Source organism: Vombatus ursinus, unplaced genomic scaffold (genome assembly GCF_900497805.2).
Source record: "Vombatus ursinus unplaced genomic scaffold, bare-nosed wombat genome assembly UNPS02014768.1, whole genome shotgun sequence".
NCBI classification, from domain to species: Eukaryota; Metazoa; Chordata; class Mammalia; order Diprotodontia; family Vombatidae; genus Vombatus; species Vombatus ursinus.
The window spans coordinates 24,684,766-24,712,153 of record NW_020954546.1 but is presented as its reverse complement, the minus strand read 5'-3'; the positions used below and the strand labels follow the sequence as shown (position 1 = coordinate 24,712,153).

Sequence of the window (27,388 nt, the reverse complement as noted above, 5' to 3'; positions counted from 1 at the left end):
GGAGTAGGATTTGAATTTAGTTCCTCTGACTTTAGAGCCTTCTATGCTGCTGAAGGCCTAAAAATCCTGCTAGCACCTGCTAAATGTATAGTGCCCTGGGGCCAAACCCTCATTCTACTCTAGTTATAACTCAGAAACCTCCTTTCAATTGTACTCAAGGGGAGAAACTGAAGGGTCAGACCTGAATGGGCACATAATCTAAAGTATGGCAGGGGACCATAATGCCCAGCTGGTTACATGCTTTTCTCCATTTCCTTTCCTAGCATATTCTAGAGCATCCAAGGCTAGAGAGAGATCTTCAAAAATCCCTTAGGCTTCTGGGAATCTTTTGGTCTTGGGGCACCCTGGAAAAGGAACATCTGGACCTCAACTATCCATGAAGACACTACTTTCCAGGAGGTAGAGTTTTACTTCCTACACCTCAGTGTGTGAAAGAGGGTGGAGGGAAGGGACCAAATGCAAGGACATACCTCTGAACAGTTTTTGCCCATGCCTGGGCCATCTGCCCTCCTCCCTTCCATCTCTTAGAATCCCTAATTTCCTTCAAAATTCAACTCAAATACTACCTTTTACATGGAACCTTTCCTGACCTCCTCCTCCCTCCATGGCTAGTACCTTCTCCTCAAGTTATCTTAAATTTATTTTTATATAGATTTTTATATATGTATGTTGTCTCCCTTGATAGAATGTAAACTCCTTGAGGGCAGGAAGTGATTCATTTTCGTTTTCGTATCCCCAGCACCCAGGACAGCGCCTAGCATATTTTTTTTTAACCAGATCTCAGAATCACAGTTTGAGAATAGTACGGGATTTTGGCAGCCATCTAGTTCAACCTATACACAATCTCACTGTAAGATACCCATTAAGTATTCAGTCTTTGACTTAAAAAAAGAGAAAACCCAATGAGGAGCTCCCTTCATGAATGCGCTTTGGCACTCTAAAACTTAGTGTCATACAAAATCATCTGGGCACTCTAAGGGGTTAAGGATCACGCAGAACCACCAGTTTGACATACATTAGGTGCTTAATAAATGCTCACTGATTGATTAAATGGGCAGAGGAAAAAGTCTTTACTCCCAATGCTAGACATTGTGAAAATGCTTATATAGTTCAGGATCCTTTACCATCATCATCCTCATCATCATCAACATAATTGCTTTAAGGTTTACAAAGCACTTTACATGCACTATCATCATTTGATCCCCATAGCAACTCTCAAAGGGAGATACTATTGTTATCCCCATTTTTTGTTGTTGCTTTTGAGTTGTTTTCAGTCATATCCAACTCTTTGTGACCACATCTGAGGTCTTCTTGGCAGAGATACTAAAGTGCTTTGTCATTTTCTTCTCTGGCTTATTAACTGAGGTAAATAGGGTTAAGTGACCTGCCCAGGATCACACAACTAGTAAGTGTCTGAGGATGAATTTGAACTCAGGTCCTGCTGACTCCAGGACCAGCACTCTATCCCACTGTGCCACCTAGATGCCCCATTTTACAGATAAGAAAAGTGAGGCAGAGATAGGCTAAAGGACTCACCTGAGATCACAAAAGCAGATCTTCCTGACTCCTAGTCCAACATTCTATTCACAGCACTACCTCATTGTCTGGACTAGGGAATATCTGAGGTTCCTTCCAACTCAAGGAGTCTGCTTTTATTCAGTGGTACGTAGGGCTACAGGTAAACCAGAGAGAACCTGCTATTTGAAGAGGTTATATCATCAGATGTCACCCTTGAGATTGGCCACTAGAGGGCTCATCAAGACTCAGTGATTTGGAAGTTGGACTTTAGCCGAGACCAGCGATAAGACAGAGGGACACACTCACTGGTGGACCGCCCCACACATGGCATAAGTATAATGGATCCATTATATATCAAGTAACAGAGGGAGGGCATGGATGAGTGGTGCCAGTGTAATAAATCAGGGTAAAATGACCTCCGCAAAGTAAGCTGGACAAATCCACAGATGCCAGGCTAAACAGACTTTTTTGGTGAGTGGCAGGCATTTGCTTTCTCCAGTCCCAGAAAAGTATAAAAAAAAAATGCAGATTCCCTCCCAGGTCCCTGGGCAAATGTCCAAATTCTCCAGTGAGAATAGTCTGACTCCAGGAAGTAGAATTTCAGAGAAGAGGAATGGAAATTTAAAGGTCAAATAAGTCCCTATGGGCAATTAATGAGATCCCAATTTCCTTTGGGTTGACGTGTGCCAGTGGAATATCTTGCCAATCTCACCTCCGCTGTCCTGGAACTGTGGGGAAACTCACAGTTCTCCTTCTTAAACTTCAGGACCTTTCAACAGCTATTATGAGGCTGGTTAAGGTGTTGTCAATGGAATCGGGAAGACTCCTTTGACATCGGCTAGCTGTGAGACTGTGGGCAAGTATCTTCACCTTCTGGAAACCAAGTTCCTTCATCTGAAAAAATGAGGATACTTACTAAGAGCTGTAGCACCTACCTGGCTGCCATGATGAGGCCCTTATATGACAATGTGCATAAAGGGCTTTTGCAAGCCTTAAGTTGTGATGTAAACGTCAATTCTTATTACGTAGTCAGCATGGTGTAGTGGCAAGAGTGTGAGACGTGAAATCAATAAGACCTAGGTTCAAATGATGCCTCTGACACCTACAAGCTACGTGGCCATGAGCAAGTCACAATTTCTCTGAGCCTCAGTTTCCTCACCTACAAATAATGGGGATAGTGGTACAGGGTGTGTCAACACTTGAATAGCTGAAAACTGCCCTGAGATTTTTGAGACACCTTGTACTTGTAGTACCTACTGACACAGGGTGGTAGTGATGGAGAATACTGCTTGAATTCTCAAACCCAACAACATATTCAAAACAGAGCTCATTGTCTTTCACCCAAACCTCTCTTCCAAACTTCCTCATTTTTGTCAAGGGCCCTACCATTCTTCCAGTTAAATAAGTTTGTGATGTGGGAGTCATCCTTGAGCTCTCTGTGTCTCTGTCTCTCTCTGTGTGTCTCTCTCTTTCCTTCTCTCTCTCCCTTTTTCTCTCCTTCTCTCTTTCCCCTTCTCTCTCTCCCTCTCTCTCTCCTTCCCTTTCTCTCCTCCCTCTTTTTCCCTCCCTCTCTCTCCCTCTCCCTGTCTGTCTCCCCTTCTCTCCTTCTCTCTCTCCCTCTCTTTCTCCCCCTCTCTCTGTCTCACTGTCCCCGTTCCATCTGACTCTCTGTCTCTTATCTCTGTCAACTTGTCTCTCTCGTTGTCAGAGCCAGTTGGAACTTGCTCTCAGAGAGCCCATTGTTAAATTTTCAGTGTGATCATTTATACCTGAGATCAGCAAACACTACAAATCAGGGCTTGATTTGCTGTTTTGTTGATTGTCTAGACACAAGAAAGTGATAGCAGAACTATTGATAATGCAGATTAAACTTAAAAGTGTAACCTGCCTTCCAGAGAGCCCACTGTTAAATGTTCAGAGAGCCAGGTTGTTAAGCTAGCACACCCTTGCACTATGGCCTAAAAGTTGCCAAGTCCTATTTATTCTATCTTTACGACATGTCTGTGATTGATACCTTTCCCTCTATGCCCACAAACTGCTAGTTCATGAGCCCTCATCACTGCTTGACTGGACTATTGTAATAGCCTCTGAATTAGTCTCTATTCTCTTTCCTCTCAGAATCCTGAAGTCATAGAATCATCAATTTAGAGGTAGAAGAAACCTTAGAAGCCATTGGCACCTAGGTGTTTCAGTAGGTAGAGTGTTTGACCTGGAGTCAGGAAGCCCTGAGTTCAAATCCAGCCTCAACCATTTACTAGCTACAAGGTCTTGAGCAAGTTACTTAAACTCTGCCTCAGTTTTCTCAACTTTAAAATGGGGATGATAACCACACCTACCTCCCAGGGTTTGAGAAAAATCAAATTGACATTGTGCTGCAGTCTTGACTTGTGCGTGAATTGGATTTGAGAGCTCCACAAAGTTTTCAGCCTCCCTTTCTCCTCCAGAGACAGAAGTCCAGATGACTGGCAATGGCTCAGGATGCTGTGGATGGCCCTGTCCTTTCTAAATTAAGGTCTCTCCCAGGTCTCAGTTTGTCTGTGGCAATGCCCATTCAATGACTAAGGGCTAGGTAAGAATTGAGACCAAAAGATGGCCCAATTTATCATCACAAAAATAGCAGTCTGGGTGGGAAAGAACCTCAGTTTCTGGCCAGAACAGAAAACAATTGCTATTTACATTCATTCTAATCCATCAAAATATAAATAATGAGGCACCAAAGCTTGAGTTGGGGGCTATTATTGGCCATTCAATGAGAACCAAAGTGATTTGGGTTTAAAGGCATAGTCAAGTACCTCCATTTGAAACACAATGAGCTTTTTAAAAGCCTGTTTTTTCAGGGCTATATTTCAAGAAATCATAGATGAAAACTTCTCAGGACAAAAAGTAAATTGCCTGGGGCAGCTCAATGGTGCAGTGGACAGAACACTGGGCCCTGAAATCAGGAAGACCTGAGTTCAAATTCGGCCTCAGACCAAACACTTGACACTTACTAGATGTGTGACCCTGGGCAAGTCACTTAACCCCAATTGCCCAAAAAAAAAAAATGCCCCAGCTTTTTGAAATATTAATTAATCAGCTAATTTGAATGTGAAAAAATCTAACCCCCCCAAACCCCAAAATAGGAGGAGGAGGAGGAGGAACAGCTACTACTCTTAGATAATATGGTAGAGACAGTTAACACAAAATGTTCTCCTAAAAACCTGGTCGACTCCTACCCACAAATACACACAGTATCTATGGGAGAAGTAAGTTTAAAATTAGATCATAATAGTACTGAAACACATGTGCAATTATTTTTTATTGGAAAACATATATAAATATACAACTTGAAATGGAGTTGAGGCAAATTGTGCCATAAGCAGGTTTTTTTTTAATAAGTGACTAAACAAAATTTAAAAAGCAGCAATAGAAGAAAATGTTTTCTGGTACAGGACCAGCAGTAACAAAAAAAAAAAAAAAAAAGAAAGAAAGAAAGAAAAGAAAAATGGTATCTGAGTACCTGGGGCAGCTAGGTGGTGCAGATAGAGTACCATACTTAAAGTCAGGAAGACTTATCTTCCTGAATTCAAATCTCGTCTCAGATACATACTAGCTGTGAGACCCTGGGCATGTCACTTAACCCTACTGTTTGCCTCAGTTTCCTCATCTGTAAAATGAGCTGGAGAAGGAAATGGCAAACCACTCAAGTATCTCTGCCAAGAAAACCCCAGATGGAGTCATGGAGAGTCAGATACCACTGAAATGACTGAATGACAACAACCTGAATAATATACCCCTTTTGCAATAGTGCAAATTTGAGTACAGATTGATGACTGTCCATACTCCATGCAGAGTTATAACTCCACACTTCAACAACAACATACTATTAGCTCCTAAAGAAAACTATTTTTTTTTTCAGTCAAAGACAAGGTTTGTTAGAACATCTGCCATGGCTAAGGGAGAATGGAGTCTAGATAGAGTTAAGCATGGGAAGTGGCCATCTGGAGGTAGATTGGGCTAAGGAAGGCCACTTGATAGGATTATAGCTTCAGGTGAACTCCAGAGATTCAGCCATGTGGGAAAGTCCAGGGTTTTTCCTTTTTGGGATCCAGAGCCCATCCTCATCATTCTCCCCTCAAACAAATGGGGCTCCAATTCCTTTGGGGTAAGAGGCAGAGGTCTTGGCTTCTGAAACTGCTTCCTGCTGGTAAGGGGCATAGAGCTGTACCTGCCTCGAGGGGTTCCTAAAGAGGAGGTTGACTGTAACCGAGCACAGGCTGCGTCCAGGGAATGTTGGAGGGACATTTGCTGGGACCCACTGTTGGCTATCAACTGTAGGTGAATGGCTTATAGTCTGGAAGACACAAATCTGACAGAAAAGACTGCAGAGCCCAGATATGACAGGATAAAACATCCTTAGCTCTGTTCAGATTCAGATAATTCAGTTTTCCAATCATGCAGTATCAAATCCATCTCATAGCCAGACTCAGGAATAGCCAGGTGGGTAACATTCCTTTTCAAAGGAACCATAATGGGGAAACTGAGCCAGGAGGGTCCCATCTTACACTGAAGCTAAAATTGTCCTCTCGGCTTTTCCCAATGCTGACTTCCCACCAGTATCATATTCTCTCTAAGTAGCTTGTGGCATTTCTCTCAGATGGTGGATGATTGATTATCGATGGATTATTATGATCCATCAGACAACTCAAAATAAAATCCTATGAGCTTTTACTTCAAACAGCAAGTTTCACTAATCACAGCTTAGGAAAACCTTTTCCAGGATTTACATCTCAAACTTAAATTTGTCTTGATGTAAAAAGCTAATCGTTAGAGATTATTTCTATGTACTTGCAAATTCTCAGCAAGACAAAACCCAAACAAGCTTTTTGGCAAGTTTACACATTAAAACAATAACCAGACAAATTATTTTAGCAGTAACCAAATTATGAAAAGTTGCTTGACATAGCTGATACAAAAAGTTTACCAATTTGAAACTTGAAACAAACCCATTACCAATCAGATGACTTCAATTTTGTTAAATGCGTTTCCAAATTACTTTACACGGAGAATCAACATCTCATCAGTAACAGTTAAAACCACAACTTTAAAAGAGCATGCTTACCCCAGTTCGGAGGCTAGCTTCTTTACCTTGAGCAGGATGTGCTGAACCTGGGTGATGCTTCCAGACAAAGGTTGCCCTAGGGCCCAAGGCCATTGCCAGTGGGGCTCATGCTGTAGAGGGCAAATTTAGAAGGGGTGGAGGGGGGAGGGTGAAACTCTCTTCTCCAGAGAAGGATTAACAGATACCCTCTTGACTCAAGGGAAGGAAGTAGGAGAAGGGAGTGACCAGGGTTGTAAGAGGTGTTTCAAAACTCCTTAATGATTGATCACAAAACTTTCAGAATCTGCTAAGATGTTTTTAGCTGTTCTAACTTTTCCCTGTAGCCTCCATGAAGGAGGATTGAGGGGTGTAGAGGGAAAGGAGTAAGTAAGCCTCAGGGAACCAAAAAGCACCTGCAGTTTTCCCAATTCCCTAGCACCTAGAGAATTGACAGAATTGGGCGTACACTTCTGGATAGGATGTCCAGCCTTGTCATCTATGCTGTGAAAGGTGTACCCAGGTCCATGGCCTCAAACCGAATCAGCGAATCGAGAGCCTAATAGCGTCAGGCTGAGTTTGAGACAGCTTCGTAACTGTCTGCTTAAAACCACCTCCACGCCTTCCTAGGTGCTTGGAGAGTGACCTTAACTGCAGGGCAAGAAAGAAGCTGGGAGGCTTACATACCTTCCAGTCTTGGCTGGAGAAGAACTTGGGGTTAGGCAGCTTCCCCGTACGGGCCACCAAAATGTTGAGTTTTAGAGGTTTAGGGGTGCTGGGACCGCAAAATCACAACACACGGGTCCTGCCAAAATGAATTTGAACCCAAGCCTTCTTTCAGCCAAAGACAAGGTTTATGAGAACATCCGTCATATTGGGCAGACTCTTAAGGAATCTAAGCATTTGTATCACTAATACAAGCAGGCCAGATCTTAAGAATCTGAGCAGTGGCTAGATTTTAAGAATCTAAGTCAAGAAAACTACTTCTTAAAAAGAAAAAAAAAAGGTATAATCCAGATATTCCCTCATTTGACCAAATCCATCTAAGTTTGCATTGCAGAAGTGCTTAGATATATCCAGAGTAAGCCACATGTAACATGTTACTTGATCAATTTTCCAAAATAAAGTTTCTGGACAATGATAGAGAGATAAGGAGAAAAAAACAATGGAAGAATGAAGTTCTAATTGCTATACATGCAGTAGAGAGTGGAAACCTTTTACAGAGAAGTTACAAACAATGACAAATAAACAAAGAGGCACGAGACATTTAATGTATCCCATACAATGTCTTCACTTTGCTGTCATCATTTGAACAAATTCTTCATAGTTTACTTGGCCATCACCGTCCATATCGGCTTCCCTGATCATTTCATCGACCTCTTCATCTGTTAACTTCTCTCCAAGGTTTGTCATCACATGGCGAAGTTCTGCCGCACTGATAAAACCATCACCATCCTTGTCAAACACACGGAATGCCTCTCGAATTTCTTCATCACTGTCTGTGTCTTTCATTTTTCTTGCCATCATAGTCAGAAACTCTGAAAAGTCAATTGTGCCGTTACCATCAGCATCGACTTCGTTAATCATGTCCTGTAATTCCGCTTCCGTGGGGTTCTGCCCAAGCGACCTCATTATAGTTCCCAATTCCTTTGTTGTTATACTACCATCTCCATCCTTGTCAAATAATGAAAAGGCTTCTCTGAATTCTGCAATCTGCTCTTCAGTTAGTTGTTCAGCCATGCTACTAGACCTACTAGTAGCCAAATTCCCATCAGCCAACCTACACCCTCAGTGGTTGCACTTGGACTAACTCATAACCTTTAGCAACTTAGCAACTGAATGCTGGATTATGACATCTCAGACAATGACTTTTATTTGTGTCCCTGAAAGTTGGTCAAAGAGGCAACAAGCTAGGTGATAAGTCAATTCATACTGTTGATTCCCTTAAGTTAGTGGCATGTACATGGAGCCAGAGCTTTAACTCTGACTGACTTAAGCAATTTGAAATAGACAATTTATATTCTTAGAGTAATCCCGATTCAGGATGTCTGTGTCACTCAAAAAAAAAAAATACAGCATCCATATATTTTTTTAACATATAGTATGAGAAAGGAAGAGATTGCTTTGTAAACCTGAAAATGTGGTACAAATGTTAGCTTATTATTATCGTTATTATTATTATTATTACTATTACTATTATTCAAAGCCTCTTAGCACTTTTACATTGATTATCTTATTTGCTTCTCACAACCACCCTTTTGAGGTGGGCAGCTCAGAGGTGATTATTCATACTTTATAAATGATGACATCAAGGCCGGAGGGGACAGCATGGTACAAAAGAAAGTAGGCCATAAGGGGCAGCTAGATGGTGCAGTGGATAGAGCACCGGCCCTGAAGTCAGGAGCACCTGGGCTCAAATCTGGCCTCAGACCAAACACTTGACTCTTACTAGCTGTGTGACCTTGGGCAAGTCATTTAACCCCAATTGCCTAAAAAAAAAATGAAAAAAAAAGAAAGTAGGCCATATTTGGAGTCAAAGGACCTGGGTTCAAATCCAGGCTCTGCCAATTTCTATCTGTATGACCCTGGTCAAACCACTCATCATCCTAAGGCCTCAGTTTGCTGATATGCAAAATGAGGTTAGATGAGAAAACATCTAAGGTCCCTTCCAGCTCTTAAACCCATGTTCTTATAAACATTAGAACTAGAAGAGAGCTTGGATACTCCTTGTCTTATAGGATAATGAGGCCCATTGAGGGTGAGGGTTCAAAGATTAGACAGCAGGTTAAGAGAGCTAGGATAAGAACCCAGGTCTCCTGCCTCCCAGGCAGGACTAAACTATCTGTGCATGCCCAGATTGGGTTCCAGTAAAATATCTGTTGTCTGGGTTCCAAGATCAGTCTTAGGCAAAGCTATGAAGTCAGCAAAGCTCATCTCTGGCACTCCTGCTCTCTCTTCTTGGGCCTGCCCCAATCCTGTGGCTTATTTCCAAGAGAACTTTCAGGTTCTCTTCAATCTCTTCAACTGATTCTATTCTAAGCTGATCCTACTAGTAGATTAATGGCTTCCATCATGTTAATTACTTCTGAAAGAATGAACACATTTTAAGTACCAGAGAGTGAATATCTAATAGTATAATACAGGCATCCAGACAGGAATTTGTAAGAGTTCTTGGGAAATCAAAGGAGGCCTTCCTGGTGTCTCCTCTGCATGCTGGTAAAGTTTGCTCTTCCTGGTTGACTTCTGGTACCACAGGTCGGAGCCAGGACACATCCATACATAAGCATGGATGAAAGGGATTTATTAGTTAATCTTTCCTTCCTGACACAAATGAATAAGATTGTTGCATGCTTTGGAGCTATTTTTTATCTGTCCTTTGAAAATACTGATGTATTAGACCCCAAGGACGTCAAAGAGAGAAAGAAAAGCTTCATATGCACTAAAATATTTATAGCAGCACTTTTTGTGGTAGCAAAGAACTGGAAACAAAAGGGGTTCCCAGCAATTGGGGAACGACTAATCAAATTAGTAATGTAATGGACATGTAAGACAGGCATGCCAAACTCAAATAGAATGGGGTCACTAAATCACACATAAAGATCCCTGTGGTGGCATACTGACTTAGAAAACTACAAAATTAACATTTATATTTTATTGTATTTTTATTAATTTTATTAAATATTTCCCAATGACATTTTAATCTGCTCCTGGCTGCATTCTGGAGTATTGAGGGCTTCATGGGCCCCGGGGCCTTATGTTTGACACCTCTGCTGTAAGAAATGGTAAATATAGAGAATTCAGATAAGCATGGGATGAACATAGATGAACCCAACAACAGAAGTGCTCTGAGCTCAAAGTCCTAAGGTTGATGGATCAAAATCATTGTCTGCTAATGGCTTGAGTCATCATGGAGCAATTAATAATACTGAATTTTGAGTCAGGAAAACCTTGGTTCAAACCCTGCCTCAGACACAAGCTGTGTGACTCTGGGAAAATCACTTAACCTCTCTGTGCCTCAGATTCCTTATCTCTAAAATGATGGGGTTGGATTCAATGACCTTTAAGGTAGCTTGGAGCTCTAAATCTATGATCCTATGATCATAGTGGCCCAGAGTGAAGAAAGATGAAAACAGTATACCCAATACTACAACAATGTCAACGGAAAGAAAAATGACAAAACTCCAAACTAAATGCTGTGTAATTATAACTATCAAATTTGGCTTCAAGAAGAGATAACTTAACCCTTTCATTCTTCTTTGCAAAAGTGGGGACCATGGGTGAAGAATGGAATGCTACATATATTTCCATATAGTTAACACGCTTCTGCTGAATTGCTATTTTTTTCTTCTTTCTTATAAGGGTTGGTTCTCTATAGAGGAAAGGAAGGAGTAATATATTTGGAAATGGAGGTGATAAAAGAAAAGCTATCAATAACAATTATTATTAGAAAGTACTCATACATTGATTCATGGGATTTAGAGCTAGAAGGACCCTTGGGTCTAACCCACATATCTTACTGGTCTCCTGTCTTGTACTCCTATCTTAGACAGACTGGGCAGATGGGCAATTCTGAGCCCAGAATTGAATAAGAGATAGAGAGCAGGCTTGGTAACATCTGGGAAATTTCATGGTACATTTTTCATGCTCCCAAACTTCTTCCTCAAACCCAGGACTGTGTCTAAAATAAATACCAACACTCTGGCAAGGCTATATGGCTGTGGATCATGGAAAACTATAATCTTTGAAGAATTAAAGTTGTTAGTTACCCCAAAGGTAATAGAGAGATGAATGGTGGACATGAACAAGATAGCTTCAACATTATATTCAGTGAAGAATCCAATCCAAGAGTGGCTTGAAAGATAATATTAAGGATTAGAAGAGGAGGTGGGCCAATTATGTAGCAAGAGCAAGACAGAAAAAAAAAGAAGAGGAGAGGGATCTGGGGAAGAGGTTGGTCAACAATGTCAAATAAAGCTGAGAGGTCAAAGAAGGCGGGTGTTGAGAAGATTAGATTGGGTGGATAGAAGATTGTTGATGAGGTGAGATGTTGGATTGCAGGAGGTTGAAAAGAGAGTGAGAGAAGAGGACGTAGAGGCGATCAGCATAGACTGCTTTTTTAAAGGAGCTTGGTTGAGAAAGGGATGAAAGACAGGACAAAAGTTGGTGGAAATGGTAGGAACCATCATTATGATCATATGGCATTCAGTTTGAGTTTTCTTTCTTGGATGTATATATTTAACAGGGGGTTGGCACGTGCCTAAGTCACCTAAGATGTAGGCACCTACATGAGAAAACAGAACCAGCACAGACGTTGACATTCGACGTTGGCCTACCGTGTGATTGGGAGCAGCCTCTTTCTAAGTACGGTAGACTTGTCTTCATCATTCTGCCACCCCATCCATCATCAGTTTCTCCTTATCAGTACCTTCCTTGCTGCCTGTCACTGTTTTAAGGGCTTCTATCTCAGAACTATTTCGGGACTGTGTGACTATTATATAATGACTGTGTCATATTAGAAACATGCATTTTTGGTTTCTCCACCTAAGTTTGAGATGGATCACAGTACCCATGAGGAGTCCCTGTTTTGGAGTGTTAGATGCCAAATAAGTTAGAAGCATGAGAAGTTAGCTTAAGAAGACATAGCAAGACAAAGAACAATAGTAGATGAGAAAAATTGCTTAAAGAAAATGGACGCAGAAGTCTAAGGAGCTGAGAAGCTGAGAGAAGGCTGATAGGAGCTGAGTAGAGTGTACAAGAAGGCTTTGTATCTGTGGTGGGGACCTGACCTAACTGGAGGAAAGCTTTGATGCTAGGAGCTGATCAGTAAAAGAAGCATGCTCTACTGTGTAAAGAACTGACTGAAAAGGGCAGCTAGGTAGCGCGGTGGATAGAGCACTGGCCCTGGAGTCAGCAGGACCTGAGTTCAAATCCAGACTCAGACACTTGACACTTACAAACTGTGTGAACCTGGGTAAGTCACTTAACCCCGTTGTCTAACCAAAAACAAAACAAAACAAAGCTGGCTGAAGGAGGACTGCATTGCTCTCTAGAGCCATTTGTAGCTTAAGAGGGGAAGAGGAAGGGAATAAGTCTTTGCTGAGTGCCTCCTATGTGACAGGCACTGTGCTAAGTGCTTCATGAACATCGTCTCATTTGATCCTCACAGTAATCCTGTGAGGAAGATACTATTATCCCCATTTTACAGCTGAGGAAACTGAGGCAGATAATGGTTAAATTACTTGTCCAGGTCAAATAAGTGTTTGAGGTTAGATTTGGTGTTGGGTCATCCTGACTCCAGGCTCAGCACTCTAACCACTATTATCAGCTAGCTGCCCTAGAGAGAGGGGAAACCCCTCAAAGCCTACAGAGAAATGATTAACTTTAAGATTCTAGGAATAAAGGGAAGTGCTTTTTATTGAAAGTGTCATGCTGTACTAGCCTTCCCAAGGGAACAGACTGAGAAGATAGACACCCCAAGCTTAAGGCTACTATTTACTAAAAGAGCTTAACACTGCTTCAGTTGACTGCCCATCTAGAAGGAGAGCTCAGAGGCTCAGAAGGGGAGGTGGTGTGAGGTCCAGACTGTTCCTGAAAAGTCCACAGACATGTAGCCCTACAGTCCAGAGTTGTGACCTGCCTCTGCCTCCAACACAGGGATTTCCGTACTGATGTGCCCCACTAATGGTACTCACTCTCCCCTCCTGCCCACCTGCCACACCCACGTCTGCGGGTGGACTGGTGCGTTTAGGTTATTTGTCCTTGCCTTCTTTTGAGTAAATGTTGCCTTGTTATGGTCTTGTGTTTACCTTCTCATTTAGTAAATGTTTCCTGATGAGGAGTTAATGATAGCATCGTTACTGAGCTGTGTAAATGGGAAGTATGCCAATGCAGATTTTGGAGAACAGACCTGTATTTCCCCAGCATCAGGGCTAAGACCTTGAGCGTGAATTGTAGCAGTGTGGCTGCCCATGGCTATTCCCCTCCCCTTTAAAGCCCCCCAGACCTGCTGTTCTGAGTGCAGCTTAAGGCAAATGAGCCATCACACAGAGAAGGGCAGGGGCGGGGAGTTGGGTGCCTACTTCCATCACGTGGCCATGCCTGCTTCACTGCAGAGGGCACCACGATCCTTCACGTCACCCAGGGGGACAACCTCACTGTCTCCTTCAGCTGTTTATCTCACTTACACCCCTCATTCAATCACTGCTGTCTCTACAACATCTCTCATAGACACACTTTTTTTCCATTCACACATCTACCTCACCTAGTTCATAACCTCATGACTTCTAACCTCCCTTCCTCCACTCTTGTCCCCAACAAACCTCAATGACTCTCTAGTGCCTCAAGGAATAAATATGAACTCCTCCTTTTTATCCTAAAAGCTTTTCACCGCCTGGCCCCTTCCTACCTTTCCAGTCTTTATTCTTCTTTATTCCCCTCCTTGAACTCTGCAATCCAGCCATACTGGCCTACTTCCTATTACACACACACATCTCCCATCTCTACTTCTGCTTTAGCCATCCCCCATGCCTGGAATGCGCTCCCATCCCACCTCTGCTTCTTGGAATTCCTGGCTTCCTTCTAGACTCAACTCCTGTGCCACTTTCCTCATGAAACCTTTCCTGCTCCCACCAGCTGCTAGTGCCCTCCCTCCTAAACTACTCTGTATTCGTTTGCTATATACTATGCATATAATTGCCTGCTTAGATGTCGTCTCCTCCTTCAGACTATAAGCTCATTGAGGGCAGGGATTGTTTCACTTTTATTTTTCTATATCCATGGCTTACTTTCATAAATGTTTGCTGTCTGATTACATCTCTGCTTGAATACTTCCAGTGATAATGGAACCTCCCTACCGAATCTTCTCTACTCTAGTCTATATCAGCATAATAATAATCATCATAATAGCTAGCATTTATGTAACACACTGAGTTTTGCAAAGTGCTTTTACATATATTATCTCATTTGATCCTTACCAGACCCCATGAGGGATAGGTGCTATTATTATCCCCATTCTAAAACTTTGGGTTCCAAATTTTCTCCTTTCCTCCCTCCCCACCCACCCTCATTGATAAGGCAAGCAACTAAATATAGGTTATATATGCGCAGTTATGCAAAACACTTCCATAGTAAACATGCTGTGAAAAACTAACTCTATTTCCCTTAATCCTATCCCGCCCAACCATTTATTCTATTCTTTCTTTTGACCCTGTCCCTCCTCAGAAGTATTTGCTTCTGATTACTCCCTTTCCCAGTCTGCCCTCCTCTCTATCATTCCCCTACTCTCTTGTCCCCTTCCCCCCTATTTTCCTGTAGGGTAAGACAGATTTCCACACCCAATTGAGTGTGTATGTTATTCCCTCCTTAAGTCAAATCCTATGAGAATAAGATTCACTCATTCCCTCTCACCTTCCTCCATTTCCCCTCCACTGTAAGAGCCTTTTCTTTTCTGTTTTTTTTTAAGTGGGATAATTTACCCTGTTCTACCCCTCCCTTTCTCCTTCTCCTAGTATATTCCTCTCTTACCCCTTAATTTTATTCTCCAGATATGACCCCTTCATTTTCAACTCACCCTGTGCCCTCTATTTATCTATCTATATCTATATATACATACATATAATTTTTTCCCCTCCAACTACCCTAATACTGACAAAGATCTCATGAGTTACAACTATCATCTTTCCATGCAGGAATGAAAACAGTTCAACCTTAATAAGTCTCTTATGATTTTCTCTTTCCTGTTTACCTCTTCATGTTTCACTCAAGTCTTGTATTTGAAAATCAAATTTTCTATCCAACTCTGGTCTTTTCATCAAGAATGCTTGAAAGTCCTCTATTTCACTGAATGACCATTTTTTCCCCTGCAGGATTATACTCAGTTTTGCTGGGTAGGTGATTCTTGGTTGTAATCCAATCTCCTTTGCTCTCCAGAATATTATATTCCATGCCCCGCAGTCCCTTAATGTAGAAGCTGCTAAATCTTGTGTTATCCTGATTGTGTTTCCACAATACTTGAATTGTTTCTTTCTGGCTGCTTGTAATATTTTCTCCTTGACCTGGGAACTCTGGAATTTGGCTACAATATTCCTAGGAGTTTTCCTTTGGGGATCTCTTTCAGGAGGAGATCAGTGGATTCTTTCCATTTCTATTTTGCCCTCTGGTTCTAAAATATCAGGACAGTTTTCCTGGATAATTTCTTGAAAGATGCTGTCTAGGCTCTTTTTCTGATCATGGCTTTCAGATAGTCCAATAATTTTTAAATTCTCTCTCCTGGATCTATTTTCCAGGTCAGTTGTTTTTCCAATGAGATATTTCACATTGTTTTCTAATTTTTCATTCTTTTGGATTTGTTTTACAGTGTCTTGATTTCTCATAAAGTCACTAGCTTCCAGTTGCTCTATTCTAATTTTTAAGGAAGTATTTTCTTCAGTAAGCTTTTGGACTTCCTTTTCCATTTGGCCAATTTTGCTTTTTAGGGCATTCTTCTCCTCATTGGCTTTTTGGACCTCTTTTGCCATTTGAGTTAGGCTGTGCCGGCCATGCCGTGCACTCTCCTCCTATAAGGAGCAGGCTGCCAGAGTCATACTTACCAGTCTTCGGTGCCTACCCGGATAAACACACAGAGACGAGCCGACCAGGAGGTGCCAACACCCGAGCTTTATTCAGAGGCCATCACAGCAAGGCCAAGCAGGAAGGCCATAGCAAGAGAGCAGGAGCAAAGAGAGCGCGTGCTCCGACCAGGACGTTCCTTAAGTACCTACTTAGACCCTCCTCCTCAGCCCGCCTACTAGTCATTGATTGTAGGATCAGATACCGGAAGGGGATGTCTGGGTTTAGCGCACCAAGGGAGAGGAAGTGACGCAAGAGGCTAGGACCGGATACAGGAAGGAGGCGTCTGGGATTAGTGCATAGACAAAGAGAGAGTACGTGACCTAGGAAGTCAGGCCCAGATACCGGGAGGAGGCGTCTGGGGTCAGTGCTACACAAAGGGAAGGTACGTGACCCAGGAAGTCAGGAAGGACACAGGAAGGAGGCGTCTGGGGTTGACATTGCACTTAGGGAGGGGATTAAGCAAAGGGAACTCGTCCTCTGCCATCCCACTCCCACGTGGCACAGCCCCCTGCCTCAGGAGCACGTGCTCCGGCTACTTCCTTGTATTCTGTTCCTTCCCCAGCTTATCACAGCTCCCCATAGCACTGCCCACTGCCTCAGGAGTGTGAGCTCCGGTTACTTCTCCGTATCCAGCCCATCCCAGTTCACCACAACTCCGCCTAGCACAGCCCCTGCCTCGGGAGCGTGAGCTCCGGTTACTTCCTAATATCTTGTTCCTACCCCATCTTGCCACAACTTTCACTTGGCAGTAGCCAACATCAGACAGTCCCTCTATTTTTTAAAAGGCTATTTTTTAAGGTGTTATTTTCTTCAGTATTTTTTGGGGTCTCCTTTAGCAAGCTGTTGACTTGTTTTTCATGATTTTCTTGCATCACTCTCAGTTTTTCCTCTACTTCTCTTACTTGCTTCTCAAAATCCCTTTTGAGCTCTTCCAAGGCCTGGGACTGATTCATATTTTTCTTGGAGACTTTGGATGTAGGAGCTTTGGCTTTGTTGTCTTCTTCTGGTTGTATGTTTTGATATTCTTTGTCACCAAAGTAAGATCATATAGTCTGACTCTTTTTATGCTGCTCACTCATGATCCCGGCCAATTACTTGAGTTTTAAACTCTTTGTTAAGGTAAAAATCTGCTTCCAATGTGAGTAGTGTACTGTCCCAAGCTTCGGGGGTTTGTACAGTTGTTTTCAGAGGTACTTTTAGGGACTTGTAAATTTTCAGTTCAGGATGATAAGAGACGAGGTGTTTCCTCTCCACCACCACAACAAGCTCCACCGCACCAACGTTCCTTCTCCTCCCAGGACTGCCCCTCAGAACTGTGACCCAGATCCAAGCACTGGTAAAGCAAGAGATTCTTGCCTCAGCACTGGCAAAGAGATCCTTGCAATCCCCCTCTGATCAGTCACTTGATTGCCCCTCAGTCTGTGGGCCAGAAGCTCAGGAAAAAGCCGTGGCCCTGGGCCTCGCTCGAGACTTGTGGCTGAGACCTAGCTCCTCTCTCACCACAGTCACAGACTTTTCCCACTGACCTTCTAAGTTGTACTTGGCGTTCAGGGGTTGAGAAGTCTGGAAACTGCCACAGCTGCCCGCAATTCAGTCCTCTGAGGCCTGCTCCAGGGTCGCTACAGCCTGTGCGCCCACACTGAACCGCGCTCCTCTCCCTGCCCAGCGCAATATACCTTTCTGATCAACCATCCAGGCTGTCTTTGGCTGGAAATTTGTTTCACTCTGTTTTTTTGTGGGTTCTGCTGCTTTAGAATTTGTTTAGAGCCATTTTTTAGGTATTTGGAGGGCTTTGGGAGAGAGCTCAAGACAGTCACTGCTTTCCCTCCACCATCTTGGCTCTGCCCCATCCCCATTCTATAGAGAAGGAAACTATAGCTGGGAGGATAATTGACCTGCCCAGGGTCCACATAGCTGAAGAAGTGCTAAGACAGGATTTGAACTTAGGTCTTCCTGACTCCAAGGCTGGGCCTCTATCCTCTATGCTACCACCTAGCTGGCTCCTACTTTACCACAAAAACTAATCTAAGGTGATGCTGATAGCCTACCAGGAGTGGGGAACCTGTGGCCTTGAGGCTACATGTAGCCCTCTAGGTCCTCAAGTGTGGCCCTTTGATTGAATTCAAACTTCACAGAACAAATTCCCTTAATAAAAGGATTTGTTGTGTAAAACTTGGACTCAGTCAAAAGGCCACACCCAAGGCCCCGGAGGGCCACCCAAGAACCTCCAGGCTGCAGGTTCCCCACTCCTGGCCCTAATCTATTATTCATCCTGGAAAGAATCTCAGGGTCTTAGGGATAACCCTGGTGTTGGGGCATACATGTCTATACTTCTATACTCACAGCAGTAGTGAGTATATCCCCATTCATGTGTCTCCCATCTACACAGATCAGTAACAATGACACTAGTAAGTCTTCATCCTGAAACTTTTCCTAAATGAGAAGATAAACAGAAGGATGACACCATATAGCATTTACTCCACCTAAGTTTAGAGTGCAGAAGGGTTTTGATATATCCAGAGTAAGCTGCATGTAACATGTTACTTGATCAATTTTCCAAAATAAAGTTTCTGGACAATAACAGAGAAGGAAAGAAAAACATGGAGGAATGAAGTTCTAATTCTTACACATGCAGTGGGGGAGGTGGGGTGGAATCTTTTACAGAGAAGTTAGAAGCAAAAAAAAAAAAGACAAAGTTGCACAAGACAGGTCTTGCACAATGTCTTCACTTTGCTGTCATCATTTCAACAAATTGTATATAGTTTACTTGGCCATCACCATCTATATCGGCTTCCTTGATCATTTCTTCGACCTCTTCATCTGTTAACTTCTCTCCAAAGTTTGTCATCACATGGCGAAGTTCTCCTGCACTGATAAAACCGTCACGATTCTTGTCAAACACACGGAATGCGTCTTGAATGTCTTCATTACTGTCTGTGTCTTTCATTTTTCTTGCCATCACATTCAGAAACTCTGAAAAGTCAATTGTGCCATTACCACTAGCATCAACTTCGTTCATTATTTCCTGTAATTCAGCTTCTGTGGGGGTTTGCCCAAGTGCCCTCATTATAGTTCCCACTTCCTTTGTTGTTATATAACCATCTCCATCCTTGTCAAATAGTGAAAAAGCTTCTTTGAATTCTGCAATCTGCTCTTTGGTCAGTTTTTTAACTGGGTTGTTAGATTCACTAGCGCCCACATTTTTATTAGCCACCTTCTCTTTGGTCACTTTTTTAGCCCTGCTGCTAGATCTACTAGCGGTCAAGTTTATATCAGCCACCTTCTCCTCTTTGGTCAGTTTTTTAGCCATGCTGCTAGATCTACTAGTGGCCAAGTTTTCATCAGCCAACCTCCACCCTCAGTGGCTGCACTGGGACTAACCCAAAACCTTTAGCAACTTAGCAACTGAGTGCTGGATTATGACATCTTAGACAATGACTTTAGTCTTTTGATCCTGTCAGACCTGGGATTTTAAAAACACGCATCTAAAACTGAAATCCTCACTGACGACTACTCAAACACAAGTTTATACATATTAAGTTGGAAAGGGTCTAGGTACAGGGGTGGGGAACCTACAGCCTCGAGGCCACATGTGGTCTTCTAGGTCCTCAAGTGTAGCCCTGTGACTGAATACAAATTTCACAGAACATATTCCCTTAATAAAAGGATTTGGTCTGTAAAACTTGGACTCAGTCAAACGGCTGCACCTAAGAACCTAGAAGGCCACATGTGGCCTCGAGGCCGCAGGCTCCCCACCCCTGGTAAGAGATGATGCATTGCAACTCCCTCATTTTTACAGATAGGAAAACTGAGGCCTTGAGAGGTTAAGTGACCTATAGGAGGTCACATCTAGAGCTGAAAGGGGCCATCAAATGGCCTAACTGTGAGCTTTCTCAAATTACAGATAAGGAAACAGGCTCCGAGAGGTTAGGGACTTGCCCATGATTGCATAGTCAGTATTAGAGATGAGATTTGAACCCATGTCTTCATGACTCCTCATCTAACTCTCTAACCCCTACACTAGCAACCCCTATAGAATTCTGGGTGCCATTTCTCAATTTGAAAACATCTTTGGTCAAGATTGTCTTTATTCCGCGAAAGGCATCATACTATCAAACTGGCAAATCTTTGGCAGAAAATACCTCAGAACCTAATACAGGAAACATATATTTAATAAGGATTAAATCATTGGGAAGTCGTTTTTAAATCAGAAATTATCTCCTAACAATCTGAGCATTTATTAATTACCTACCACACTGTGCAAGGCTCTGGGGACACAAAGATGGAATCAACAAATATCTCTGTCCTCAAGGAGCTTCAATATTCTTTTGCATGCTAATAGCACCTTTACATTAATCACCTTGAACCAAAATTGGCAACTTTTTTTTTAATCACAACTGAGGACAGCTCAAGAATTATGGGGAGAAGGATGGGTCATTTGTTAGATCAAGTGTGATTGCTTAGAAGCCTTCATCTTATATGGGGCAAAAGCATCCCCACAGTTCAGTCTTTGCTAACAGGTTATTATTTATGGAAAGCCCCCTAATCCCTGCTCATCATTCTGCCATACATGTCACATTAGTAATCACTGGGGTTCTAGAAAATGATGGTCACAATGTCTTCTGCACCCAGTTAGGTAATAAATCTTTAAAGAGGGAGTTGGGTCTTAGATGGGTGCCCTATGTTGCCCCTTTTTGCCCCAGCATGTAGGCCCAATGATTAGCAGTCCTCAGTGAAATGACCAAAGGACTAATCATGACACATAAACCCCCCTCAATGCAGAGAAGTGATGGATCATCAGTGTGCAATGAGACACATGTTGTCCCATATAGGCGTTTATTTGTTTTCCTTAAATACATTTGTAAATGTTTATTTAAATATTCTAGTGTATATGAGTTCAGCCTTATCCTAATGTCACTCTGAACAAGGAAGGGGAGTATCTTTTCTAGTTCCCCCTCAGGATAGCTAGCCCAAGGATTATAGAATGTGTGTGTATGTATATGTGGGCATATGTATGTATATATGTACACATATATCATTTGTTAAATCAATGGTGGTTGGTAAGAAGCATTTATCTTAGTTGGGGCAAAAACATGCATTGTTACAATGTTACAAGATCCAGCGTAGAGGACCGTCATTGGGAAGCAACGTTGATGTGAATAAAAACCATCCATAAAACATGGTTTTTAAAAGAAAGTTGGTTTGGGAGTACACAGGAATCATGATAGATGTCTCTTTGAAGGTGTCACTGTAGCATGACCCATTCTTTCTCTTGGTCTCAACAGCCACACTGAGGGAAAGGGGGGAGGGGGTGGGGAAGTCAGACAAAAAGAGCCTTTGTTTCCTAGGGGCCTCTGGTTGGTATTTCACAAATAACTCAAACTGTCAGTTATAGTATTTGTCCCTTTTAAGACAGGGATCCCTGGGGATTAGATGCCTCCTGATCAGCGGCCAATAGGTGACCACCCTGACTTATGCCTGGCATCCTCTGGGACCTGCCTCCTGGGGTCTAATTCAGCTAAATCTGACTGTAAACCCAATTTGTTACATTCTCCTACCAACTTGCTAAGTACCTAGGAATTGGCTAATGTTTCTCATTTCAGTAATTATGATCAAGCTTTGCCTTTTCATCTTTATAAACCTTTATGAAAATGATGAAGCAATCCATCGACAAACCTTTTTTCACCACTTGCTATGTTTTAGGCACTTTGCTAGGTGCTGAGAATACAAAAAAAGAAGTGAGAATCCCTGCCCTCAAGGTGCTTCTATTCTATCAGGGCAGAAAATGTGTATGTATATAGTACAATACAGGCATATCTCAGAGATATTGAGGGTTCTGTTCCAGACCACAGTAATAAAGCAAATAGTCACACAAATTTTTTGGTTTCCCAATGCATATAATAGTTTTGCTTATGCTATACTGTAGTCTATTAAGTGTGCAATAGTATTATGTCTAAAAAAAACTATGTATATAATTAAAAAATACTTTATTGTTAAAAATTGCTAACCATCATCTGAGCCATCAGTGAAAGTCATAATCTTTTTCTGGTGGAGGGTCTTGCCTCAATGTTGATGGCTGCTGACTGATCAGGGTGGTGGTTGCTGAAGGCTGGGATGGCTGTGGCAATTTCTTAAAATAAGACAACAATGAAGTTTGTCACATCGATTGACTCTTCCTTTCACTTGAACACTTAGAGGCCATTATAGAGTCATTAATTGGCCTCATTTTAATACTGTTGTGTCTCAGGGAATAGGGAGGCCCACAGAGAGGGAGAACGATGGAAAGGGAATGGCAGGGTGGTGGAGCAGTCAGAACACACACAACATTTATTGATTAAGTTTGAAGTCTTCTATGGGTGTGGTTCTTGGTGCTCCAAAACAATTACAATAGTAACATTAAAGATTGGTGATCACAGATCATCATAATAACAGATACAAAAATAATGAAAAAGTTTGAAATATCGTGAGACTTGCCAAAATGTGACACAGAGACATAATGTGAGCATATGCTGTTGGAAAATTGGTACCAATAGATTTGCTCAAGGCAGAGTTGCCACAAACCTTCAATCTGTAAAAATCACAATATCTTCAAAATTCAAGTAAGCGCAATAAAATGAGATATTCCTGAATATCCAAAATAGATAAAAGGTGATGGAAGTAGGATACTAGCAGTTCAACCAACAATGTCCATTTTCCCATAATTCCTCCAAAATTGACTATTGCCCATTTTTGTCATCTTTGCCAATTTGCTGGGTATGAGGCAAAAGCATTGTTTTGACACGCATTTCTCTTGTTATTTTTCATCTGGAACATTCTTTCTCATGGTTGTTCACAGTGTGCAATTCTTTTGACAGCATTTTGTCTCCTTTGGATATTTTGCCATTGGGAAATTGCTTTCAGTCTTGTAGATTGCTGTTAGTTATTGAGCTATCTTGGCTATCAAACCCTTATCAGATATTTGATACAAATTTTCCCCCAGTTGATTGATTGCTTCTCTTTTTTTATCCTTTATGCATAACTTTTATTTGTGCAAAATCTTTTCAATTTCATATCAAAGGCTTTTATCTTTTATACTTGCCCCTCTACCTTGTTTGTTGAGGAATCGTCTTCTACTTATAGTTGTAAGAAGCATATAATTGCTTTTCTTCTAATATTTTATACTATGATACTTAATATTCAAGTGACTTATCCATTTTGAGTTAATTGTGAGATATGGTTGTAAGCATTTGATCAAAACCTAATTTCTGCCATGTTGTTTCCCAAGTTTTCTCAGCAGATCTTATCAAATAGGGAGTTCTTTCTTGAGTAATTTATGTTTTGAGGATTTATGAAATACTGGGTTACTGAGTTCAGGTTCCCCCCCCCACCCCCGATTCTTCCTTGTCTCATTTTCTCTGAAGAACTTTGGAACTGATTGCATGACATGGGAAATGTTGGCAAAGGACCACCCAGCATGGTGTGCTCCCATCAAAGAAGGTGCTGTGCTCCATGACTGAAGCAGAATTAAAGTAGCTCGAAAGAAACTTGAGATGCACAATGTAGAGACATCTCCACTCCAAGTGTTCATGTGGACTATTTGTGCCTGAGCTGTGGCAGAGCATTCCAAGCTTCTACTGGTCTGATCAGCCACAGTTGGACTCACTGTAACTTGACTCTAACATAGTGATGTCACTTTGGTCCTCTTCAAGAACACAGGACAACAACCAGTCAACCATCGATCCACTCCTGTGTTTTATAACCAGTGCCAAATGGTCTTGATGACTGCTACTTTATACTGTAGTTTGAGGTCTGGAAGTGCTGTTCCTTCTTCATTCCTACCTTTCTTGATTATTTCTTAGCAATTCTAGTTCTTTAGTTCCTCCAAATTAATTTTGTTATTTTTCTTTTTTCTTTTTTGGACAGGTACAATAAATCTTTTTAATTTTTATTTTATTTTTTAAATTTTAAAAATTTAGTTTTAGTTTTCAACATTCACTTTTACAAGATTTTGAGTTTTAAATTTTCTTCCTCTTCCTATCCTTTCCTCTCTCCAAGATGGAATGCAATCTGATATAGTCTCTACTGTAAACATATTTTCACATTATTCATTTTGTAAAGAAAAAGTAGAATCAATAGAAGGAAGCAAGACAAAGAAGAAACAAAAGAACAACAATAAAAAAGAGAGTAAATAGTATGTTTTGATCCACATTCAGATTCCATAGTTCTTTCTCTGGATGTGGACTATTTTTCTAACTCTGTGAAATCTTCTTTTGGTAGTGTGATTCCAAGACAAGTTTCTGAGACTGTAAGATGGATGAGTCACCAGGGAGAGCTCCCTACCTGTGCAGGTGAAATCATTGGTCTGCCTACCTCCCTTACTGCTCCTCCTTGGCCTCACCCCACCCCACCCCCCCAAAAAAAGGCAGAGGGAAGAAACAAATGTAAACTTTTGTAGACAAATGTATTCTTCTGTGAAGGTTGCTGGTCTTTTTACATTTCCTGAAATATTTTCTAGATAACATGAGTTCCTCAAAACCAACAAACTAGGCAGTTGCAAGAATGCCTTGGAGTACAGATGCTAATGTATTCTATTCCATTGAGATTCTTCATTGTTTCATATGCTGTGATGTGGCATTCTAATAGACAAATTGTGTCTCCTCCTTCCTGTTCTGGGAATGCAAGCTTAGCTAATCACTGCTGTGTTAACTTGTAACATTTTTTTTTAGCATATCATAGTTGGGACAAACACACGTTGGACGATTGATGATCTGGTGGGGTATGTTGGGGACAACAGAACAAAGAACAGAATTTCTACCGTGCTAGCTTGAGGCCTGTTTTCCATATAACTCAGAATTCTGCTGCAGTGTTATGGGAAGGGAGGTTAATTCATCTTGACATCAACTTCAAAGGTTAGGATTGATGCCCCCTCCCCACCATCCCCCATCAGCTCAAGCAGCACCTGCTCTGTGAGAACCTTCCTGATTCCTTCTAGCTGCTAGTACTTATAACTCCAAATTATCTGATATTAAATTTGTATTTGTTTATATAGAGATTTGCATGTATTATACGTATATATGTATGCATTATGTGTATGAATTTGTAATATGTGTATTCATTTTGTATATACACTTACATTTGTAATTTATAAGGGCAATCTCCCTCACTACTATCTTCCTAAATAGTCCATTCCACTTTAAGGAAGCTCAGTCAGTCGTCAACAAGCACTTATTAGGCACTTACTATATATCAGGCAGTGGGAATACAAATATAAACAAGAAGAAAAACAATCCTTGCCCTCAAGGAGCTTACATTCTAACGGGGAAAGACAATATCTAAAGGAAAGTTGAAAAGGTGGTGGGGAGAGAAGGTACCCAACCCAGGACAAGATAGAGAAGTTCAGAGGAGGGCATCCTGATGGAAATGAAGAGACGGTTGGCCTTGGTGCCCTCCTTAAACGGAGGTTCTGGGAGGAGCCTTGCCAATCAGAGGAAGGGACCTCAATGGCAGAGGGTACTTCCAAGGTGTGAGTTCCAGGGCTGAAGTTATCTTCCAGGATGAAAAGGCTACTGGAAGCTCTAGGGTTTTAGACAATTTCTCTACATTATATTAAACCTGCCTTTCTCCAACTTCCTCCCATAATTCCTCATACTACTCTCTGGAACTAAGTGAAGACAGTGATGATATATTCCCTGAGTCTTCCCTTCTGCAGGCTAAACACCTCCCATATCCTTCAAGTGATTCCCACATATGGCATGGCCTAAGCATTTTGGTCACTTTTCTTTGGACATGTTCCAGTTTATCAATGTCCTTCCTAAAAGGTGGCATTCAGAAGGGAACCCAATATTTCAGAAATGGTCTGACTATGGTGGGGGAGAGCAGGACTGTTACTGCCTGTGCTTCAGACACTATACAATCCTAAGATCATTTCTGATTTCTTACCTGCCATGACACATTCTCAATTAATCAGGTTTGGCCTGAGTAAGAAAGAGAATGACCTCTTATGGGTATCCTCAACAGGGAAGTTGTAGCAAAACTTTTAGTCTCTTGTACTTTGGGATGAAATATTTAACCTAAGGTCATGGTTCCCTATCAAGCCAATGATCTATGGACTTTTGTCGTCAATTCATGACTTACAGCAGAGGTGTCATATACACAGAACATTGTCCAAAAAGACTGGGTAGGAACCAGATTTTAAACTATAATTGGGAAATACCTAACAAAATAAAAATACAAATCAATATGGAGTCCACAAGAATCCGTAAGTAAGGCTTAGCAGTCCCCTCTATTTGAGGCTGACACCACGGACTTAAAGGAAAAAAGATTCCTGTGGTCAAAAGATTATTCTCACGGGGACCTGCTTAATAATCTTACTGGTTGGTTGGTACACACTGCTTGTGTCCCAAGCTGCCTTTCTGCCTCAATATAGTCCATTAAGTAGCTATCAGTGAAAACCTCATCCTAACCCCTCTAACTAAACTGAAATACCCAGCAGAACTTAGGGCAAAATTCCCATGACAGACTAGCACCCATGGTGACCTAGAAAGGCTGAGTCATGCCCTGATTTGCTATTATAACCCACAAACAGAAAAGACAGAACAGGACCCCACTGAGATCCCTGTTCCTCCCCAACAAAGGATCAGAGATTTAGAGCTGAAAAGAGCCTTGAGTCCAACTTCTTCATTTTATGAGGAAACTGAGGCTGAGAAAAGTAAATGACCACAGTTAGTAAGTGTCTGAGGCTGGATTTAAACTCAGGTCTTCCTGAGTCCAGGTCCAGCACTCTCCACTGGGCCTTTTCATTGTCTTTAGCGGAGGAAAATGACTGTCCTTGGCTTGCAAATTTCCCTCCTCTGTCTTTCTTTCCTGTCACTGAAATTATGGCATCTATCCCTTGTGTCATAACTTAAGGATTGCTTTCCCTTCTGTTGTACTTGTATTACGCCTGTTATTTCTGTTTTAGTTAAATATCCAGTTTCTTAGCTGTACTAAACACAGTGAAGCAGCCTTATGCCCGCTGTGGCTTTCATCTGGTGGATGCTGTAAGTTTCTACTTGTTCCCCTCCAAAGAAAGATTGGCTTCCCTTGCCTTACATGAGTTACAAAACCCTTTCCATCTCCAGACGTTCTATGAAGCTCATTCCCAGTTAACTCAGGTTTTGAGATCATAGTAATGTTATACTGGGTTAGAACAATTGTCCATATAAC

The 27,388-nt window shown here is 41.8% G+C and overlaps 2 protein-coding genes across 2 annotated transcripts; both read right to left on the bottom strand.

Annotated features, from left to right (window-relative positions):
* Positions 1-7,885: 7,885 nt before the first annotated feature.
* Positions 7,886-12,253, bottom strand: LOC114043289 (calmodulin-like). The gene is made up of 2 exons (XM_027862365.1): positions 12,240-12,253; positions 7,886-8,336 (listed from the first exon to the last, which is right to left on the bottom strand). The coding sequence occupies exon 2, from the start codon at positions 8,333-8,335 to the stop codon at positions 7,886-7,888; it is 450 nt and encodes a 149-aa protein (XP_027718166.1). The 5' UTR covers position 8,336; positions 12,240-12,253.
* Positions 12,254-18,929: 6,676 nt separating this feature from the next.
* LOC114043290 (calmodulin-2-like) lies at positions 18,930-22,843 on the bottom strand. The gene is made up of 2 exons (XM_027862366.1): positions 22,810-22,843; positions 18,930-19,306 (listed from the first exon to the last, which is right to left on the bottom strand). The coding sequence occupies exon 2, from the start codon at positions 19,269-19,271 to the stop codon at positions 18,930-18,932; it is 342 nt and encodes a 113-aa protein (XP_027718167.1). The 5' UTR covers positions 19,272-19,306; positions 22,810-22,843.
* Between the last annotated feature and the right edge of the window lie 4,545 nt (positions 22,844-27,388).